Here is a 15,929-nt window from a genome sequence, read left to right as displayed (position 1 = left end):
CGATAAATTATTCAGCTTGTCAAGTGTGTCTACAGTGGACTAGCAGACCGCTGCGCATGCAGAGAGTCACCAGAGAGTACCACTCTGTTTACACATGGCTGTACTCAGAAAAAGAAAGCAGATAACGTGATTGGTTTCAGGGATGACTGATTAACTAAGGGAGATGTCTTGGGCGTCAGTGTCCTTGATCATTGATAATCATAATACAACTTCTATAAAATTGACTGCTGAGTGTCGAATAGATGTGACGTCAGATGTGATGAACCCCGCTGATGCGAATTTGCTGCTGAGTGTCAAGTCTGTTTAAATACACAAACGAGAAATATAAATTGGCATGTTGGGATCTTGACTAAGTCAGCCTAGCTCGAGGTATTCACAGTTCACTCACAGACAGGATCTGCGCTTGAACCGCAACTGAAATTTTAATACTGATTCGACAGTTGATGCTAGCATTAGTCTTTACAGGTAGAGCTCTGTGGCAAGGGGACCCTCCTGCCAACACAGCTGATTGGCTGCTGAACACCAGCGGATCCATCTTTCTGCGCACCTGCACTGCGCTCACTGATGCCAGTCAGAACGGTCCCCTGTAAATGTTCAGATTCTTGACTGGCCTCCATTGCAGTTTCTGACACCCGTCTAGTTCACAAGCATCAGTTTAAAGAGCAGACGCTGTGCAGAACCACAAGACGTACAGACACGTTCATCTTTGACCAGTATCAGCCCATCCAGATGAAAAAGAAATCAGTGGGTCTGCGCTGTAGGCAGACCACCTCGTTCTGTTGTGCTAAGGAGTACTGGCGAGGCTTGCGCCCCTGTGTGTCCACCCGGCCTGCAGAGCAGAGCTGCACAGCCGCCCCCTCACAGATGCACTGCGGAACCGAGGAGCCGTCTGTGGCGGCCTGCTGTCTGTGACGCAGCAGAGCCCGCCCGTGCAAAACTGCCCGTGCGAAAGCAGTCGGGCATGTGGAGCGTGATGGCGCCTCCGTCTTGGCGAGGTGTCGGGCTCGCAGGCCCCCGGACTGTGGCCTGTAACTGGCAGGCTGATTGGGTCTGGCAGGATCGACCCCGCTGGCTGTGTGCGCTGCAGAGGGCTGAGGGCGGTGTGCTGGGTTTGTCTGGGCCCTGCTCACTCCTGAGAGGAAGGCGCTGTTCTCCTGATAAGCAGGGCACGTTGTCTCCTGCCAGTGCGTTTTAACATTGAATTTCACCAGGCTCGACATGTAACAAAAACAGCAGAAACCTTCTCACTTGTGTCTAATCGCCTTTTTCCGGACTGACAGGCTGCGGAGGTTTAGTTGTGCAACAGCCAGAGTAACTCAAGCGTTCCATGGTCACCTGTGAATGATCGATTAATACAATTCATGCTACGAATATTTTATCCAGGATGTTTTCATTAACACCATTGTCATTAATATAAATATTAATACTCCAGAGATGTTATTAATATTTATGATTTTGTATTAATATCAGGCTGCTGTGACTCATTTTCCAAATTAAACGGTTGTGTAGTTGTTGTTTTGGAATTTGGACGATGGCACTCTAGAGTGATACAGTTGTGTGGCTGTTTTGGAATTTTGGTGATATTGTCACAGCTGTTATTGTATTAGTTCTTTATTAATGGTATCATCATGAATATTGTGGCTTTGTAGATAATGCAAAAGTGTGAAATCAGTTTGGTAACAGGAATTCTTTGATTTAGAACAGTGTATTGTTGAATTCAGAATGAGACAATGATTGTTGAAGCAGTCGGGGTAAGCAACTTCACCTGAACTGACCCCCACAATTTATTTATTTGAGCCTGTGGCTACAGCTACATTTTTGTTTGGTTCTGTGAACCAGACAACCAGCTGGGAGTAGGACACACACCCTGGCACTCTTTTTGATTTTACTGGTTTCTGCTGCATCAGCAATGGCTGGTTTGTGGAAATCGATCACACAGAGAGGCAGATTTACCACTGAAATGTGGTGCAACACCGTCATGCGCCATCCCCACATATCATGGCTGGTGATCATGTGATGGTATTCCTATTAGCAGTGAAGTTCACTCTTTTGCTCGTAAAGGGACTTTTTGCAGGGTTTGTCGTCCCAGCCAATGATGTTTCAGAATGCTTTACATTACATTACATCATTGGCATTCAGCAGACGCTCTTATCCAGAGTGACTTGCATGTTGTGCGTTTATACAGCTGGATATTTACTGAGGCAGTTGTAGGTTAAGTGCCTTACACAGGAGTACAGCAGCAGTGCCCCAGTTAGGAGTCCTGCTCCTTACCACTATGCTCCGCTGTGGCCCCACAAAGACATGACTGAAATCTGTTGAGAAAAACTGGCAGTGGAGGGACTCAGTCTTTGGCCTCCAAGAGAACTGAGGCCTTAATGCAGCATCTTAGACCGCTTGGCCACACTAGCGCACACTAGAATGATGAGGGGTGTCAAGTGTAGCAGAAATTTCACAGACAACCACAGGACCCAGGGAGGAAACCATTGTTGCATCATTGGAGAGGCATCATTTGATTGGATTGTTCTTGGTCTGGGAAGCATAAGCAATCCACTGAGTTGTCATCTTATTAGCATGGCCTACCCCTTATGACCAGCAAGGATCGCTGTTGCTTTTTCTTTGTAATTGCAGTATTGTGTACGTAAATATACTGAGTTAAAAAAGAAAAAAAAACAGTCACAGCTGAAGACATCACATTAACACTCTGTGGGAGGCACCACCTCCATAATTGGGAGCGTTTTCAGGCGGTAAGTGCTAAATAACCTGCGGTAATAGTAGTCATAGTATTCTACTTGAACCATCTGATATCATGTAGAGAATCTGATATTGTTACCCTGTGTTTAGATATCCATGCATTAGTTTGGTAGTACACACAGTAGAAATTCACTGCAGTTAGGGAGCTGTTATCAATCTGGTCCCCTTGCAGGGTCACTTGGTGCTGTTTTCCCTCTGCAGTACTAAAGGCTTTAATTGGACTGGAAATCCATGCTGTTGCTAACAAGTGGCCTGATGCTTCTGTGCTTTTTGGGTGCATGAATTTTTGCACATGTGCAGTACCCTCAGGGTGTACTTTAGTCCCATGTGCTAGGTACGGCATGAACGTGAACTCTAGCGGTCCCTCAGAGTTGTCTTGAACCGGATCGAAGGAGAAAGCCAATAAGTCTTACTAAAATAATTTTTAAAAATCATAATTAATAATGATAAGGACCTTATAATAATAAAGATGGATCTGATATTTGATGGTAAATATAAAAGACATGGAATTCCTGGCCATGTGGGCCCATGTCAGTCCACTGTGTGTGGTACTTTATGAAATGAATTGAAGTACAGCACTTTGATGCAAACTGTGTTAGTTTGAATAACTCAATGTTCAAACTGTATGACAGTCTGGCATATACAGAAGGTAAACAACATGGAAACACCAAATGAAGTAGTAGTCATACTTTGATTTTGAAGCAGCTAAATTGCAGTTAAAAAGGAGTCTACACATGTTTCATATTAATGTAAATAGGCTACTAGCCTAATGGCCAATATTTCTCTGTTATGAATGGCATTTTAAAATCTATACATTACTATGTGACTTTTTAAAGGAACATGAGAGACCTACAAGATTTTGAAAGAGGTCAAATATTTAGTGCCAAATTAAGAGACCAATTTTTGAAAAATGTGATGGCATACACCAAACAAAGAAAACCTGAATCAGGAGGGGGGAACAGTGGTCACAAGTCAAAGCTGACTAACAGCACTAGACAGCCACTTAATGAGACAGTTACTAAATAACTAAACTAAACAATGACCTCAACAATTGTCACAGAGCTAGAGCTGCACCCCTGACCCAGTCTGAACAAAAACTCTGTTTTGTGATATTTACAGAGCTGATATTTATGGAAGGGCTGCCATTGAAAAAAAAGCTTATAACGAAGGCCTGTATGCAACAATACATGACCTGGTAAAATGAGCACCAAACCTGGTCTTCTGAGCAATGGAAGAAAGAAATATGGACTGATGAGTCATCTTTTACTCATTTTCCTGTGCCTGGACAGGTTTGTGTTTGGAGAAACCCAAAGGATGCCTTCAGCCCGCAGTGCTTTCTCCCAGCTGTTAAATATGGTGGATGATCTGATACGGAATGGGCAGTCATCTCGCGGGAGTCATTGGGTTTGATTATTACTCTGCATGGTTCTGAAGCCAAAGGGTGGCCCAACTTCTTATTAGTTCATAAGTGTTCAATAAATTTTACAATATGTATTGTTTCATGTTTCCATTATTTTGTGTAACCCCTGTACCATGTTATGCCATAACTTTAAGCCCACGGCATAACACCTACTTCCTTCTATAAATGTGTCTGGCTATTTCTAAGCTTCGCTCAGTACCCAGTACTGCTTCCAAGTAAGGGAAGGCCCGTTTATGTCCAAATAAGTGGCTCAGAGTTCGTCCTCAAGTACACTTTTTTTTTTTGTCAAAAATGCCTTTGAAACAGCAGTCAGACAAGCTGCACGTTGGATCACTTTGAAAGGTTCGGTCATTTTTCCATTCTGGAGGTGAGCCGTTGGGTTTTTTTGTTTTAACGACTTCACGTCATTTTACGGCCCACGTAACGGAGCACCGGCGGATCTGAAAAGCCCACGGTTCCTCCGGAGCGCGTGCGGCACCGTTCCCACCGGCGCGGTGAATGGGAAAGCACAAAGAAACCCGAGGTCTGTGTGGATAAGACAAGAGCCCGCAGCATCCGATAAGTGAAGCTTTCTTTTCGCCGCTGCCTTTGCTGGAGCAGCTGGATCTTCATTTTCAGCTCCATTCTTTAAAAAAAAATAGAAAGTGTGTTTCCTGAAGAGCCTGAAAAATGGTGATTTGTATGCAACCCACAATTGCAAAAGACACCAATAGTGTTAACAAAGGCCTTTTGTTGCAGTGTTGTTCTGTTTCACATGTGCTTTGCTACTGATGATAAAGAAGGCAGAGCGAGAGATTAAATGGCCTTGACGATTTCGCCAAAACACTCAACATTCACCCGTGAATCCAATCGACTGTTTTTTTACATTTAAAAACTTGTTGGATGGATAGGGGAAGAGAAGAAGAAAAAAATAATGCAAGGTCTCGTTCCATTATACATGAATTATTGCTCTGGAAGCAGATTTCTGAAAAAGCTGGAAGGCTGTCAATCACTGGAGATTAAAAATTGAGCAAAGACGTAAAGATGTTGCGCGCACCAAGCATCGCTGTTGCCTTGGCGCTCTGTTTACAAAACTACACGATTGCAAATGCTCCCTACACCTTAAATATTGACATGCATATTTGAAGTGCCGGCAGCCCGCGCTGGAGTCGGAGTACAGAACATTGTTTTATTCTTTGCAAAGTGCCTCTGGCTGTTTATTGTGCAGGCAGTGAGGCAGTACACACGTTTTAAAAATGTATTTGATGACCAGGAAAGTGCCCCTCTAGGGCCAGGTGTGGGGGATCTGACTTTCCCCCCCTCTCTGAATTGTGATGAACGCTTTGGTTGTGCTGTTACTGAAGGCCTGGTGCTTTAATGCGTACAGTAGAAATATTACGGAGTGGAATTATTAAGTGCTTATAAAATTATTGAACGACATTGGGCTGCCTGTTCCAGCACACCTTTTATGGGGCATTTACTGCATTCCTAACTGTAAATAAACCGCACAAAGTGGCAATGAGTCAACGAATCAGCAGCTTATGTTTTTAATAGGTTTAATTTATGCATTTATTTACATTACAAATAACGTTACTTACTTCCTTATTAAGTCAACATCTTCCTATAGTCTTTTAACTCTTGCAGTTTGCTTGGAATTGTTAATTAGATTTAAACAAAAGTAGCACTTTGGATAACATTTTTAAAAGATTTTGTGGTTTGTTTTTGTTATGCTGTTATCGAAATAATTTTAAAATCCTTATCCGCAAAGCTAAGTGTAATATTATTTACATAGGCCTACGTGTTCACTGTTATATAGACTGTCACTGTTGTGACAGCATCTCTAGATTAAACATCAAAACAACATTGAACCAACATTAAATTTATGCAGGTGCAGTCACATTTGAATGAGTCAAATGTACCCAAACCAGCGGAGTTCCTGCAGATGTTGCATCCCACTCCTCCCAGCTCAGAACAGTGATGTTCATGGCTATTGAAAGGCATGTCAGATATGGATTTGAATGTGCTGGGAATGTGTAAATATATCCTCAGATGCTCACTCGTTTTGTTGGGGAGCTGGGTGGCTGTCATGAAAGAGTGCACTTCCATCAACTGATCAACGTTGTTTTGTGCTTTTTTTTTTCCAGAGGAGAAGACGCAGCTGGTTCTAAATGTTGACAAACAGCTTGAAGAAGTCAGAGAGCTGGTACGTCTTTGATCAGCTTTTTACTCTCCTGTTTCTAAATAATCAATTTGGAAATTTTCTCAGGTAAACACTTCATAATCTTTGTAATGACACGGAATGGACTAAATATGTCTAACTACTGCTCTGACTGGCTGCTATATCACCTTCAATAATTTCCTTTTAAGTGACATAATGTGTCACATTTCAGGCTGTTATCGAAGCACGGCAGCATTTCTCTCTGTTTTTTTTTTTTTTCAACAGAAAAACAAACAACTAACGAACACAAAGAAATAAATGTGAGAATTTGCTGACATCCCCAGGTATGCGTGTGGGGTGTATTTCGGGTGATAGTCGTTTCAGGAGTGTTATTTTTTTCCCCCCATCCTTCCTGTGATCAGGAAGGCTGTCTCGGCTGGTCACTCAGTGCTGTTGGTGCTGCAGCAGGCCAGGCTAAGTGCATCAGAGCTGCGTCTCGTATTTTGAAGACCCGCAGCCTCGGTCAGGCCTCCTTAGAACCGGCACACGCGCTGCGATCTCACACCTTCACAGATCCGCATAGCGTCTGCATAGCCTTAATCTGTCACTGAGATTTTACCTCCATAAAGGAGCACCCAGCTGTGCAGTCACAGTTGTGAGGTGATCAAAATTTGTTCATTTTTATTTTTATTGTTATTATTATTTTAGTTTCCAAATGATAACTGTTAAAAGTTTGTCTTTTTGGATAAACCCTTGAGTTGGGTGCTGTTGATAGATGTGTGACCGCAGAGCTTCATCGGTCTTCGTGACCTTGCTCCAATGTCCTCATTAGGAGTGAGGTAGAGGCCTGGTTATTTTCAGACGCCTGCAGGTATGGCGCAGTCTGCCAGGTGCCAGGTGAGAGAGAGCGGGCCCTTTAAGGTGTTGTGCTAGGACACAGCAAGCCGCACATCAGCTGACCTACCTGCAGGGGAGGCTTTTCAGGGGCGCGCGCCCACTGGCAGTACTACATGTGTGCAGCAGATAAGAGTCCCCCTCTGTCTGTCTCTGTGCAGCTGGAGCAGATGGACCTGGAGGTGCGGGAGATTCCCATTCAGAGCAGAGGCATGTACAACAACAGGCTGAAGAGCTACCGGCAGGAGGTGGAAAAGCTGGAGAAAGACTTTGTGAGTCCTGCAGCCCTCCCTCCACGCCTCACAACTCACCTCCTGTACTCTACCTGCTCAGAGTCACACGTGTACACACACACACACACGCACACGTACACTCTCTCTTGCACACGCAGACTCTCACGCACGTATTCTTTCTCACACACATACATGCATGCACACACTAACACACACACACACACCAATGGCCAAAGGCATACATGTTTTGAGACCCCTCTCCTTGTTGTTGTAGGTGTCAGAGAGCATTCTTGAGTTTATTTTAGAGATCTTCAGTGCAGAATTCCGTGGTGGTTAAACTGGAGGCCAGTTTGGAAAAATCAGGTGTGGAGTACAAGGATACTCTTTATGTTAACACTAGATGTCCTTGTTTAGTTATTTATAACTGTTGCCTCTCTTTTGAAAAAGTGTCATAGGTGCCCAAAGCTATGCTACATGTGTATCAAACTTTAATATTGCACTGGGCCTCCTGTGTCCACCTTCTACCTGTGTCTCATTACACCTGTAGCTACATTACTGAGCCCTGCTGGATTCTGTGTGGCTTCATTTCAATATTTAAATTTTAGAAGTGGAATTAGTGGAATTTAGTGGAATTATAATGTAATGAATGATGACGATCATTTTGTAATTATAATGTAATGAATACCATGTAATACTTTCATTATGAAGCTGTACATTAGAATTATGATAGGGGATGTAGTCCCATGCATTCTAATAATTATTATTATTATTATTAACATGCTACAAAATATGCAAGTTAGTGTACAGAGTATATAAGATTACTGGTTGAAATGTTTTTACACTTTTGAAAGGTGAGGCATGCTTCTTTCATTTTCTTTGGAGAATGTTGCACATGCACAAAAGCGTGCGTGCACACACACAAACACACACACACACACACACACACACACACACACACACACACACACACAATTTTCTGGATTTGTTCCAGCTATTACAATGGGTTTATTTCTCCCCTTCTTCTGAAGTTATTGGTCCTCATAGCCTCAGGTTCACCTGTTTGAAGCTTTAGCTTCTTACAAGAAGAATGAGCACCTGCAGCAAATGCAAATGATGAATGATATTACAGAGGGATAACATCAACAAAGATCTGTGGTATTAAACAAAGCACAAATCCTAAGTTCCCTAACACACAGCTACCCGCTGCACACAGTCCGATGCGCTATAACGATACACCTCGGATCACAGTCACGTTCGCTCAGTTTAGCGAGGGATAATTCTCCTCATGGGCATTTAATTGCTTGATAGTTAATCTTTTGGCTTTTCATACTCGACTGTTGCCATGGTTAATTATCAAGCAATTAACACTCAGTGTGCAGGATTCTGCACGGAGCTCGCTCTTTGTTCTCCTGCTAAAAACAGCAATTACCAACGAGGACAGTTTTTGTCACTTCTGTTTTCTCGGTGACGGATGGAGAGGGTCATTTTTGCCGCTGGAAGCGCCGTGGACACAAACAGAGCTCGAAGCGGCGGGGGGTGGGGGGAATCTGGGGGTGTCACTCCTGTTTGGGGGTGACAGCATCACGCGGGCTGATGCGTTTGATGCCAATGTGAAACAAATAAGATCTCAGGACTGGTTTTGATAAATGACATTCTTCAGTGTGTGCATTCCTCTTCATGCAAGCACTTGCGTGTCCAATATTTGTTACAAAGTCGCTAATTTGGATACTAAACAGTATTTCCCCGTAAACTAATACATAGTTTAAAAATCATGTGCCATTTGTGTTTTAGGTGTTGTCAGTACACAAAATGTTTATAAAAATTCCTTTTATGTGGCCTTCAAAAGAGAATTGCTTAAACATTATAAAAATAACTGCCAAATTGTTTTGTGTTCTTGTGGCCTGTTGGCTGATTACATGTATTTACTGTTGAAATTGGCCACTTGGAAGCCTCAACTCGGCCTGTCCAGTTCTGGGTCTGGAGATGCCAGGTGACAAGCCCTGAAGTCTGCGTTTTCAACCACACCTTCAAAAGTGGGAGAGAGGGCTGCATTTGGCAGAGACAGGAGCTGGGGAGGTGCATGCTGGGAAACGGTGCCAGGCTAAAAGCCGCCCCCCTCTTTGGTGAACAGGGGGTCTTTGTTGTGGCCGGTCAGATGGCAAGGTGCTTTCACATGAAATCAAGGCCCTCGTCCGTCTGCCCTCGAGCCCCGTCACCCGTTCCCCTCGCCCGTACCCGCCCTTTCACCCAGGGTTTGATGTTCCCCGCCACACCGGACCCACCAGATTGTACCCTCACACCCCCCCACCTGCCTCTTCCTGTCAGACAGGGCCAAGCCACCCCCGAAAGGACTGCTGTCCTTTTGTAGAAGCATTAAAACAAAACAACATCCCGAAGGTGCGCTTGCTTGGTGATGGCTTCATTTTGATAATGGGGGCATGGGTCTTTAAGCTGGGATCCCCACAGAGACGCTGTATTTGCGAGAGTGGGGGGGAAGGGCAGGGGGGGTGGCGGTGGGCGGATTTGTTTGATTGGGTTCGGGAGAGTCAGCCAGCGCGGGGCCCGGAGTGGCGTGCCTCTTAGCGATCCCTTTTATCTGGGAGACGAGCTGCAGCGGCCTGCTCTTCCTAATGGAAGGCTAATTTAATGAAATCTAGTGGGTAAACACACTGCACGTCTTCAAAGGAAGGGACACAGTTTCACTCATGCAGCCCGGGTCCCGTACAGACACTCTCATGCACACTACCGCCATCCTCACCTGGGGGGGTGTTGGCTGGGAGTGTACTGGCCAGCGCCTCATAAATCATATAATGTCAAAATAACAATAAAATAACAATAAATAAATAACAAAAGTGCATGGCAGTTGATCACAAACCTTAAGGAATAGAATGGTTATGTTGTGTGAGAATGGGGCAGTACTTGTCAGAGATTTAAAATGATAATGCCACCGCTGTTCTTTTACAAATTTAAGCTGCACAGGAGCAAAAACCTGAACTTTGTGGAGAACACACTCAAAAAATTACACAAAAGAGAAAATGAAATAAGTTTACTATTTTGTACTATTTTACTATTTTGTGTGCGAGAGTGAGTGTGTGAGTGTGTGAGTGTGTGAGTGAGTGTGTGAGTGAGTGTGTGAGTGAGTGTGTGAGTGTGTGAGTGTGTGTGTGAGTGTGTGAGTGAGTGAGTGAGTGTGTGAGTGAGTGAGTGTGTGAGTGTGTGAGTGAGTGTGTGAGTGTGTGAGTGTGTGAGTGTGTGAGTGTGTGTGAGTGTGTGAGTGTGTGAGTGTGTGAGTGTGTGAGTGTGTGAGTGAGTGTGTGAGTGAGTGTGTGAGTGTGTGAGTGTGTGAGTGAGTGTGTGAGTGTGTGAGTGTGTGAGTGTGTGAGTGTGTGTGAGTGTGTGAGTGTGTGAGTGTGTGAGTGTGTGAGTGTGTGAGTGTGTGAGTGAGTGTGTGAGTGAGTGTGTGAGTGAGTGAGTGAGTGAGTGAGTGAGTGAGTGAGTGAGTGAGTGAGTGAGTGAGTGAGTGAGTGAGTGTGTGAGTGAGTGTGTGAGTGAGTGAGTGAGTGTGTGTGTGAGTGTGTGTGAGTGAGGGGAATGCTTGCATTATGCTCAGGCAGAAGTAGACCCTGCACTGGCCTTGTGTTTTGTGCAGTTTGGGAGACAAGCTCTCTGGGGAGAAAGAAAGGTCCGCACTCCTAAAAAAAGGAGTATTGTAGCATTCTTTCATTTTGCATGCTTTTGTTCAAGTTGTTTTTTTTTTTTTTTTTTAATTCTTCAGTGCAGGATCATGGAGGCTCAGACGTTTGTTTCTCCAGGTCTTGGTGGTTGTGTGAGAGTGTGAGAGTGGAGCCTTTTCTGGCGTGTGTGTTTGGACCTCCGCATTTTCAAGGCCAGGTACAGCGAGGTCCACGAGACCCATTCAACACACTGCCTTTGTCTAGTTTTGTCTTGTTCTGGAATATATCTGCCACACAGGAATCTATTGTGTTTTCAAGAGCCTATTTGGTTCAGGACTAAAGCAGAAATTAGCTATTATTTTCATTAACTGATTTTATTCTGTCAGGTTTTTCCACCCCGATTGAAATGAATTAAATGAAACTAATTAATTGATGATGCAAATTTCCATGCGAACATCACAAATATCACTCAGTGATTGATCCACAATCAGATGCAGCGTCAAGGCTGCAGCTGAAATGTAAAAATGGAACAAACATGAAAAAGTTGAAAGGAATATGTGCCTTTTAGAGACGTTGGACAGCTAAATAACAGCACATCACTCTTCCTGATGGTGTTTTAGCCTGTGGAGGGCAGTAGGACTGGCAACTTTGTATGTTTGGAGGCTCTGAGAATTTCCATCTACTGTTGTTTTGTTTCAGTCCCTCGGTGTCTTGATCCTGGTCAGCCGTTAATGAGCCTGTTTATGTATGTGTAGGTATACCATCCAGAGCTGCATTAATGCCACTGTCTGGGCAGCATGCCTGTAAGCTTTAGTAGTGACAGGACAGCAGACTCGTGCTTATTGAGCTGAGAAACAGTGTTTCAGTGTCAAATACCGTGATTACAAAAATTGTTTGTAATGCAAACAGAATATGAGGATTGAATGTAAATAATCAGGTTATCAGGATATTGTGTAATGATAACTGGATAGCATGACCATTGATATTAACAGGATGGTACATTATGACTGTAGAGCAGTAGGTAATGGTAGCTAGAGTGTGTTTAATGATAGCAGGATGATACGTTATAATAGAAGAATGCGTAACATTCTTCTATGGTAGCTGTGGTAGCTGAACATTCCTCTGTGGTAGCTGAAGCACGCCTAACAGTGGCAGGACGATTATGATAGTACGATCTAACGAGAGCAGTGTCATGTGTTATAATAGCAGGACTGTATGATATCAGGATCATTCATTATGATTTTAGGGTTGTATGGTAGCTGAATCATGCATACTAACAGCAAGATTTAAAAAAAATGGTAACTGGCAAGCAGGAGGGTGTGCAATGGCAGGTTTTAATTAACAGAGTTCAGACCCATTCAGTGGGAAAAAGCCACAAGGCCTCATGCCTTTAGCTTCACAGACACAAGGCTGCGGTCTGGCTGTTTCACCATGCTGTCCCTGCTCTTTCTGCCTTCTTCACCCTCTTCTGTGTCCTTCTCTCTCTCTCTCTCTCTCTCTCTCTCTCTCCCTCTCTCCCTCCCCATCCCGCCACCTGTCAGCCTGGCTCAGCTCTGAGTTTGGTACAGTCCTGTATAGTGTGCAGATGTCTGAATGCTCACAGCATTACTGATGCTGGCAGCCTGGGACAGCACCCTCCTCAGTGCTTTGTAGGGTTTCTTTTGCATCAAAGAAGAGCAGCACAGGACCTATCTTTCAGCACTAATGCATGCACCTACCTATCTACCTACCTCCTCAGGCCTGGGACATGAACAGACCCCTGGGTTCTGTGCTGATGTTACCTTTAAACCTGATGGAGAGACCTTATTCAACACTAAAACCCAGTGTCTGCTGAAGCAAGCTGGAGAGTATCCTGTGGTTTATAGTCAATGTAGATGTAGGTTTTGTAGGTTTTAAAGTGTCACATTTATGTTTAATTTCATTATTATGTGCTTATTTATTTAGGGTTAAATGGAGATTTAGTTATTGGTTATTGCACTGTCCGATCCGGAAGACTATGATGGATGGTGTTATCTTGTATACTTGAACACCTAAGCTGTTGAACACCTGACCCTTTGACTGGACCCTTGGCAGAGATATGAAAGATGGGCAGATAGTGCTGTGAAGGTCAGAGGCCATCACCATGGTGAAATTTGGTGTGGTAACACTGTGAAAGAGACCATGGAAACTACCAGTGTAAAATACGTGGCTGAATAATGCTCTCCGTTATCAGAAACTGTGTCATGTACAACTGCAGTATTTACCAGTCATAATATAATAACCAGTCATAATGTAAAGTCATCAGAGTGTGGTGGAGAAGCTGCTGGGGGGTTCAGATCTGATCCAGAAAGTGTGAGGAACACCTATGGCACAGGGACAGAGCGGCACCAGACCAGGTCAGTGTTTCTGGACCAACCTGGAATGATTCATTGAAGGTTAGATTTGGTTTTACTGAATATAGAAAGAGTCAAGTACACTTCTCGTGAAGAGAGAAGGAAATCATAATCCTCTATTGAAACAGAGCTCCCCTCCCAACAAGAGGTTGAAAAAGAAGGATCTCACCAAGTTACATGCAATGTACCAATTTGGAGTTTAGTTGAGTTTGAAAAGATGAATTGAAATCAAAAAGCATTAGGTTTGGGCACAAGTAGACATTATTCAAAATGTGGTGAAGATGAGCATTATGGGTAGTTGTATTCTGGATGATGAGAATAACAACAGGAAACCACATATTAGATTCACTTCATTTGGGGAAACAGTTGATAATTGCAGACTTACTAATTATTAAAAGTTGTAATCTTCCAAAATTAGAAATCATTAAAAATTTAAAAATGTTTGTGATCAGATATATTGTTTTGAATTAAATTCACATGATATTTACGGGTACATAAGTTCTTTATCAAATTGGTATATTGGCATTTAATGAATGTTTAAATAAGACCTTAAGATAAAGTGTGCCCATAGTTTCTTAATAATTACTAAAACATAGTTATATACCTTGGAAGAAGAGAAGCTGGTAAAAAAAAAAAAAAAAAAAGATGTGGGTAGTTGTGCTTTATGTGCTTTTATTTAAGTGGTTATGAAGTAAGATACTGATTCAAAGCCACTGAAAATATGACGGCAGTATTTTCTAGATCCAATTAGAATGGATAACTAAAGCCATCAATTTATGTTTACTTTTTTACCAATTGTTTCTAAAAATGTTTTTTTTTTTTGGTATGACTAAAGTGCAACTGTAAAAAGTTAAAGGTATTCTACAGACCTGTTAATAACAGCACACCCACTGCATCTTTTGTAAGTATCTACTTGTTCATTATTAATTGACAATATCTGCTGCATTTCACCAGACATTAGTGAGCATTAGTGAGTAATTAAGATGCTATAGAATAGACTAAAGTGTTGTGTTTAGCCTCAAAGCGATCGTTTAGTTTGTTCGAATTGGTTAATTGCTGAAATGAAACTGGTATCATCAGACTGAAATGATTGTAGCAAATAAGCAGTGTGCCGTTCTGAAAGCAGAGAAATGCACAGGAACGAAACCTGCATGTATGAGGGCTGCTTTTTAAATGAGTTTCACCTGCTGTTACATAGATTGGTGAGCCGTCTAAAGGCGAGCACAGAGACGTCTCCTTTTGGCGTGGACAATATTTAACAATATTCAGAAAATCATCATTATTAGTTATTGTTGTTGGTAATATTAATTTTTGTTCCTGGAAGGCACCCTTACTTAAAAGATACAAATTCAGTTTTTTGTTGTAGCACATTTTTACAATAGAGATTATCACAAAACGATGAACATGTAGCATATCTTGTAGAGGAGAAAAAAAAAAAAAAAAAAAACCCAGAGCCAAACGGGGGGAAAGATTTACATGAAATTTAGTCAGTCTGTGTGTTAGAGAATGAGGTAAAGCTTTGTTTTTGAGCAGCAATAAAGGTAAAGCTATTTGTAGAGGCAATTTCTATACACCGAATATTAAACTATGTATGTGCCTGTTTCATTAAGCAGCAATACGTTACATTATTTGCATTGAGCAGATGCTCTTATCCAGAGAGATTTACACGGTGCATCTAACAAAGTGGCAGGAGTTCCATAAACTGAATACCACTATCCACACATGAACAAATGCTAGCTGTCTCTAACCCAGGGCTTTGCCTCCTGTCACTGAAAGAGGTGCAGATCCGTTTTAGGTCAGAAGATGGCGACATTGCTCAAGGAATTGAGCCGGGTTGAGTTTCCTGCAGCAGCGGGGCAGATAAAGGCAGGAAGCTGCTTCACAGCGCTGTGGCTGCCTGCAGCTCGGCTTCCTTTAAGGAACCGGGAGATTAAAGTAGCAAAGCTGGAGCGCTCCACACCTGCAGCAGCCCGCGTACCTGCTCAAACAGCGACTGCTGAGGCGGCAGGGCGTGGCACCAACTTACGCTCCATATTCATATTTATATTCATAAACGCACGCAGACAACCTGCTCTCTTTGTCCGCAGGAGGTGATTATCGATCACTCGGGATCTCTCAGTGTTCTTTGTCTTATAACATCACTGCATATTTTTAACCTCTTCAGAAGGTGTCACCTAAAGCATAAAGTAACTGAAAACAGGGTAATATTAAACCCACAACCTGTCAGTGTTCATACATAAAGATATATGTATTATATTATACCATCTTCATAATTTCCTGTTTCTGTTGCTTACAAATTAATAATTTGTCATCAGAAAATAAAAATACAAAAAAGTACATATTACAATGAAATCATGCTTATTCAGCTTGACTGATTTTAAAATAATCATGACTAATTATGGATTTTAATAATTGCTGTATTTGATTTATTTATTTTGATTTATTTGT

At 42.7% G+C, this 15,929-nt stretch overlaps 1 protein-coding gene across 4 annotated transcripts in view; it reads left to right on the top strand.

Annotated features, from left to right (window-relative positions):
- vti1a (vesicle transport through interaction with t-SNAREs 1A) overlaps positions 1-15,929 on the top strand; it is a 137,048-nt gene that overhangs the window by 435 nt on the left and 120,684 nt on the right. For all 4 annotated transcript variants that reach the window (XM_036548323.1, XM_036548314.1, XM_036548339.1 and 1 more), the window contains exons 2-3: positions 6,295-6,353; positions 7,364-7,474. In XM_036548323.1, the coding sequence (XP_036404216.1) occupies positions 6,295-6,353; positions 7,364-7,474 (170 nt within the window). The remainder of the gene's footprint in view (positions 1-6,294; positions 6,354-7,363; positions 7,475-15,929) is intronic.

The sequence above is a fragment of the Megalops cyprinoides genome, chromosome 1 (assembly GCF_013368585.1).
Source record: "Megalops cyprinoides isolate fMegCyp1 chromosome 1, fMegCyp1.pri, whole genome shotgun sequence".
NCBI lineage: Eukaryota > Metazoa > Chordata > Actinopteri > Elopiformes > Megalopidae > Megalops > Megalops cyprinoides.
The sequence above is the reverse complement of the archived record's forward strand: the minus strand, read 5'-3'. Positions and strand labels throughout refer to the sequence as shown.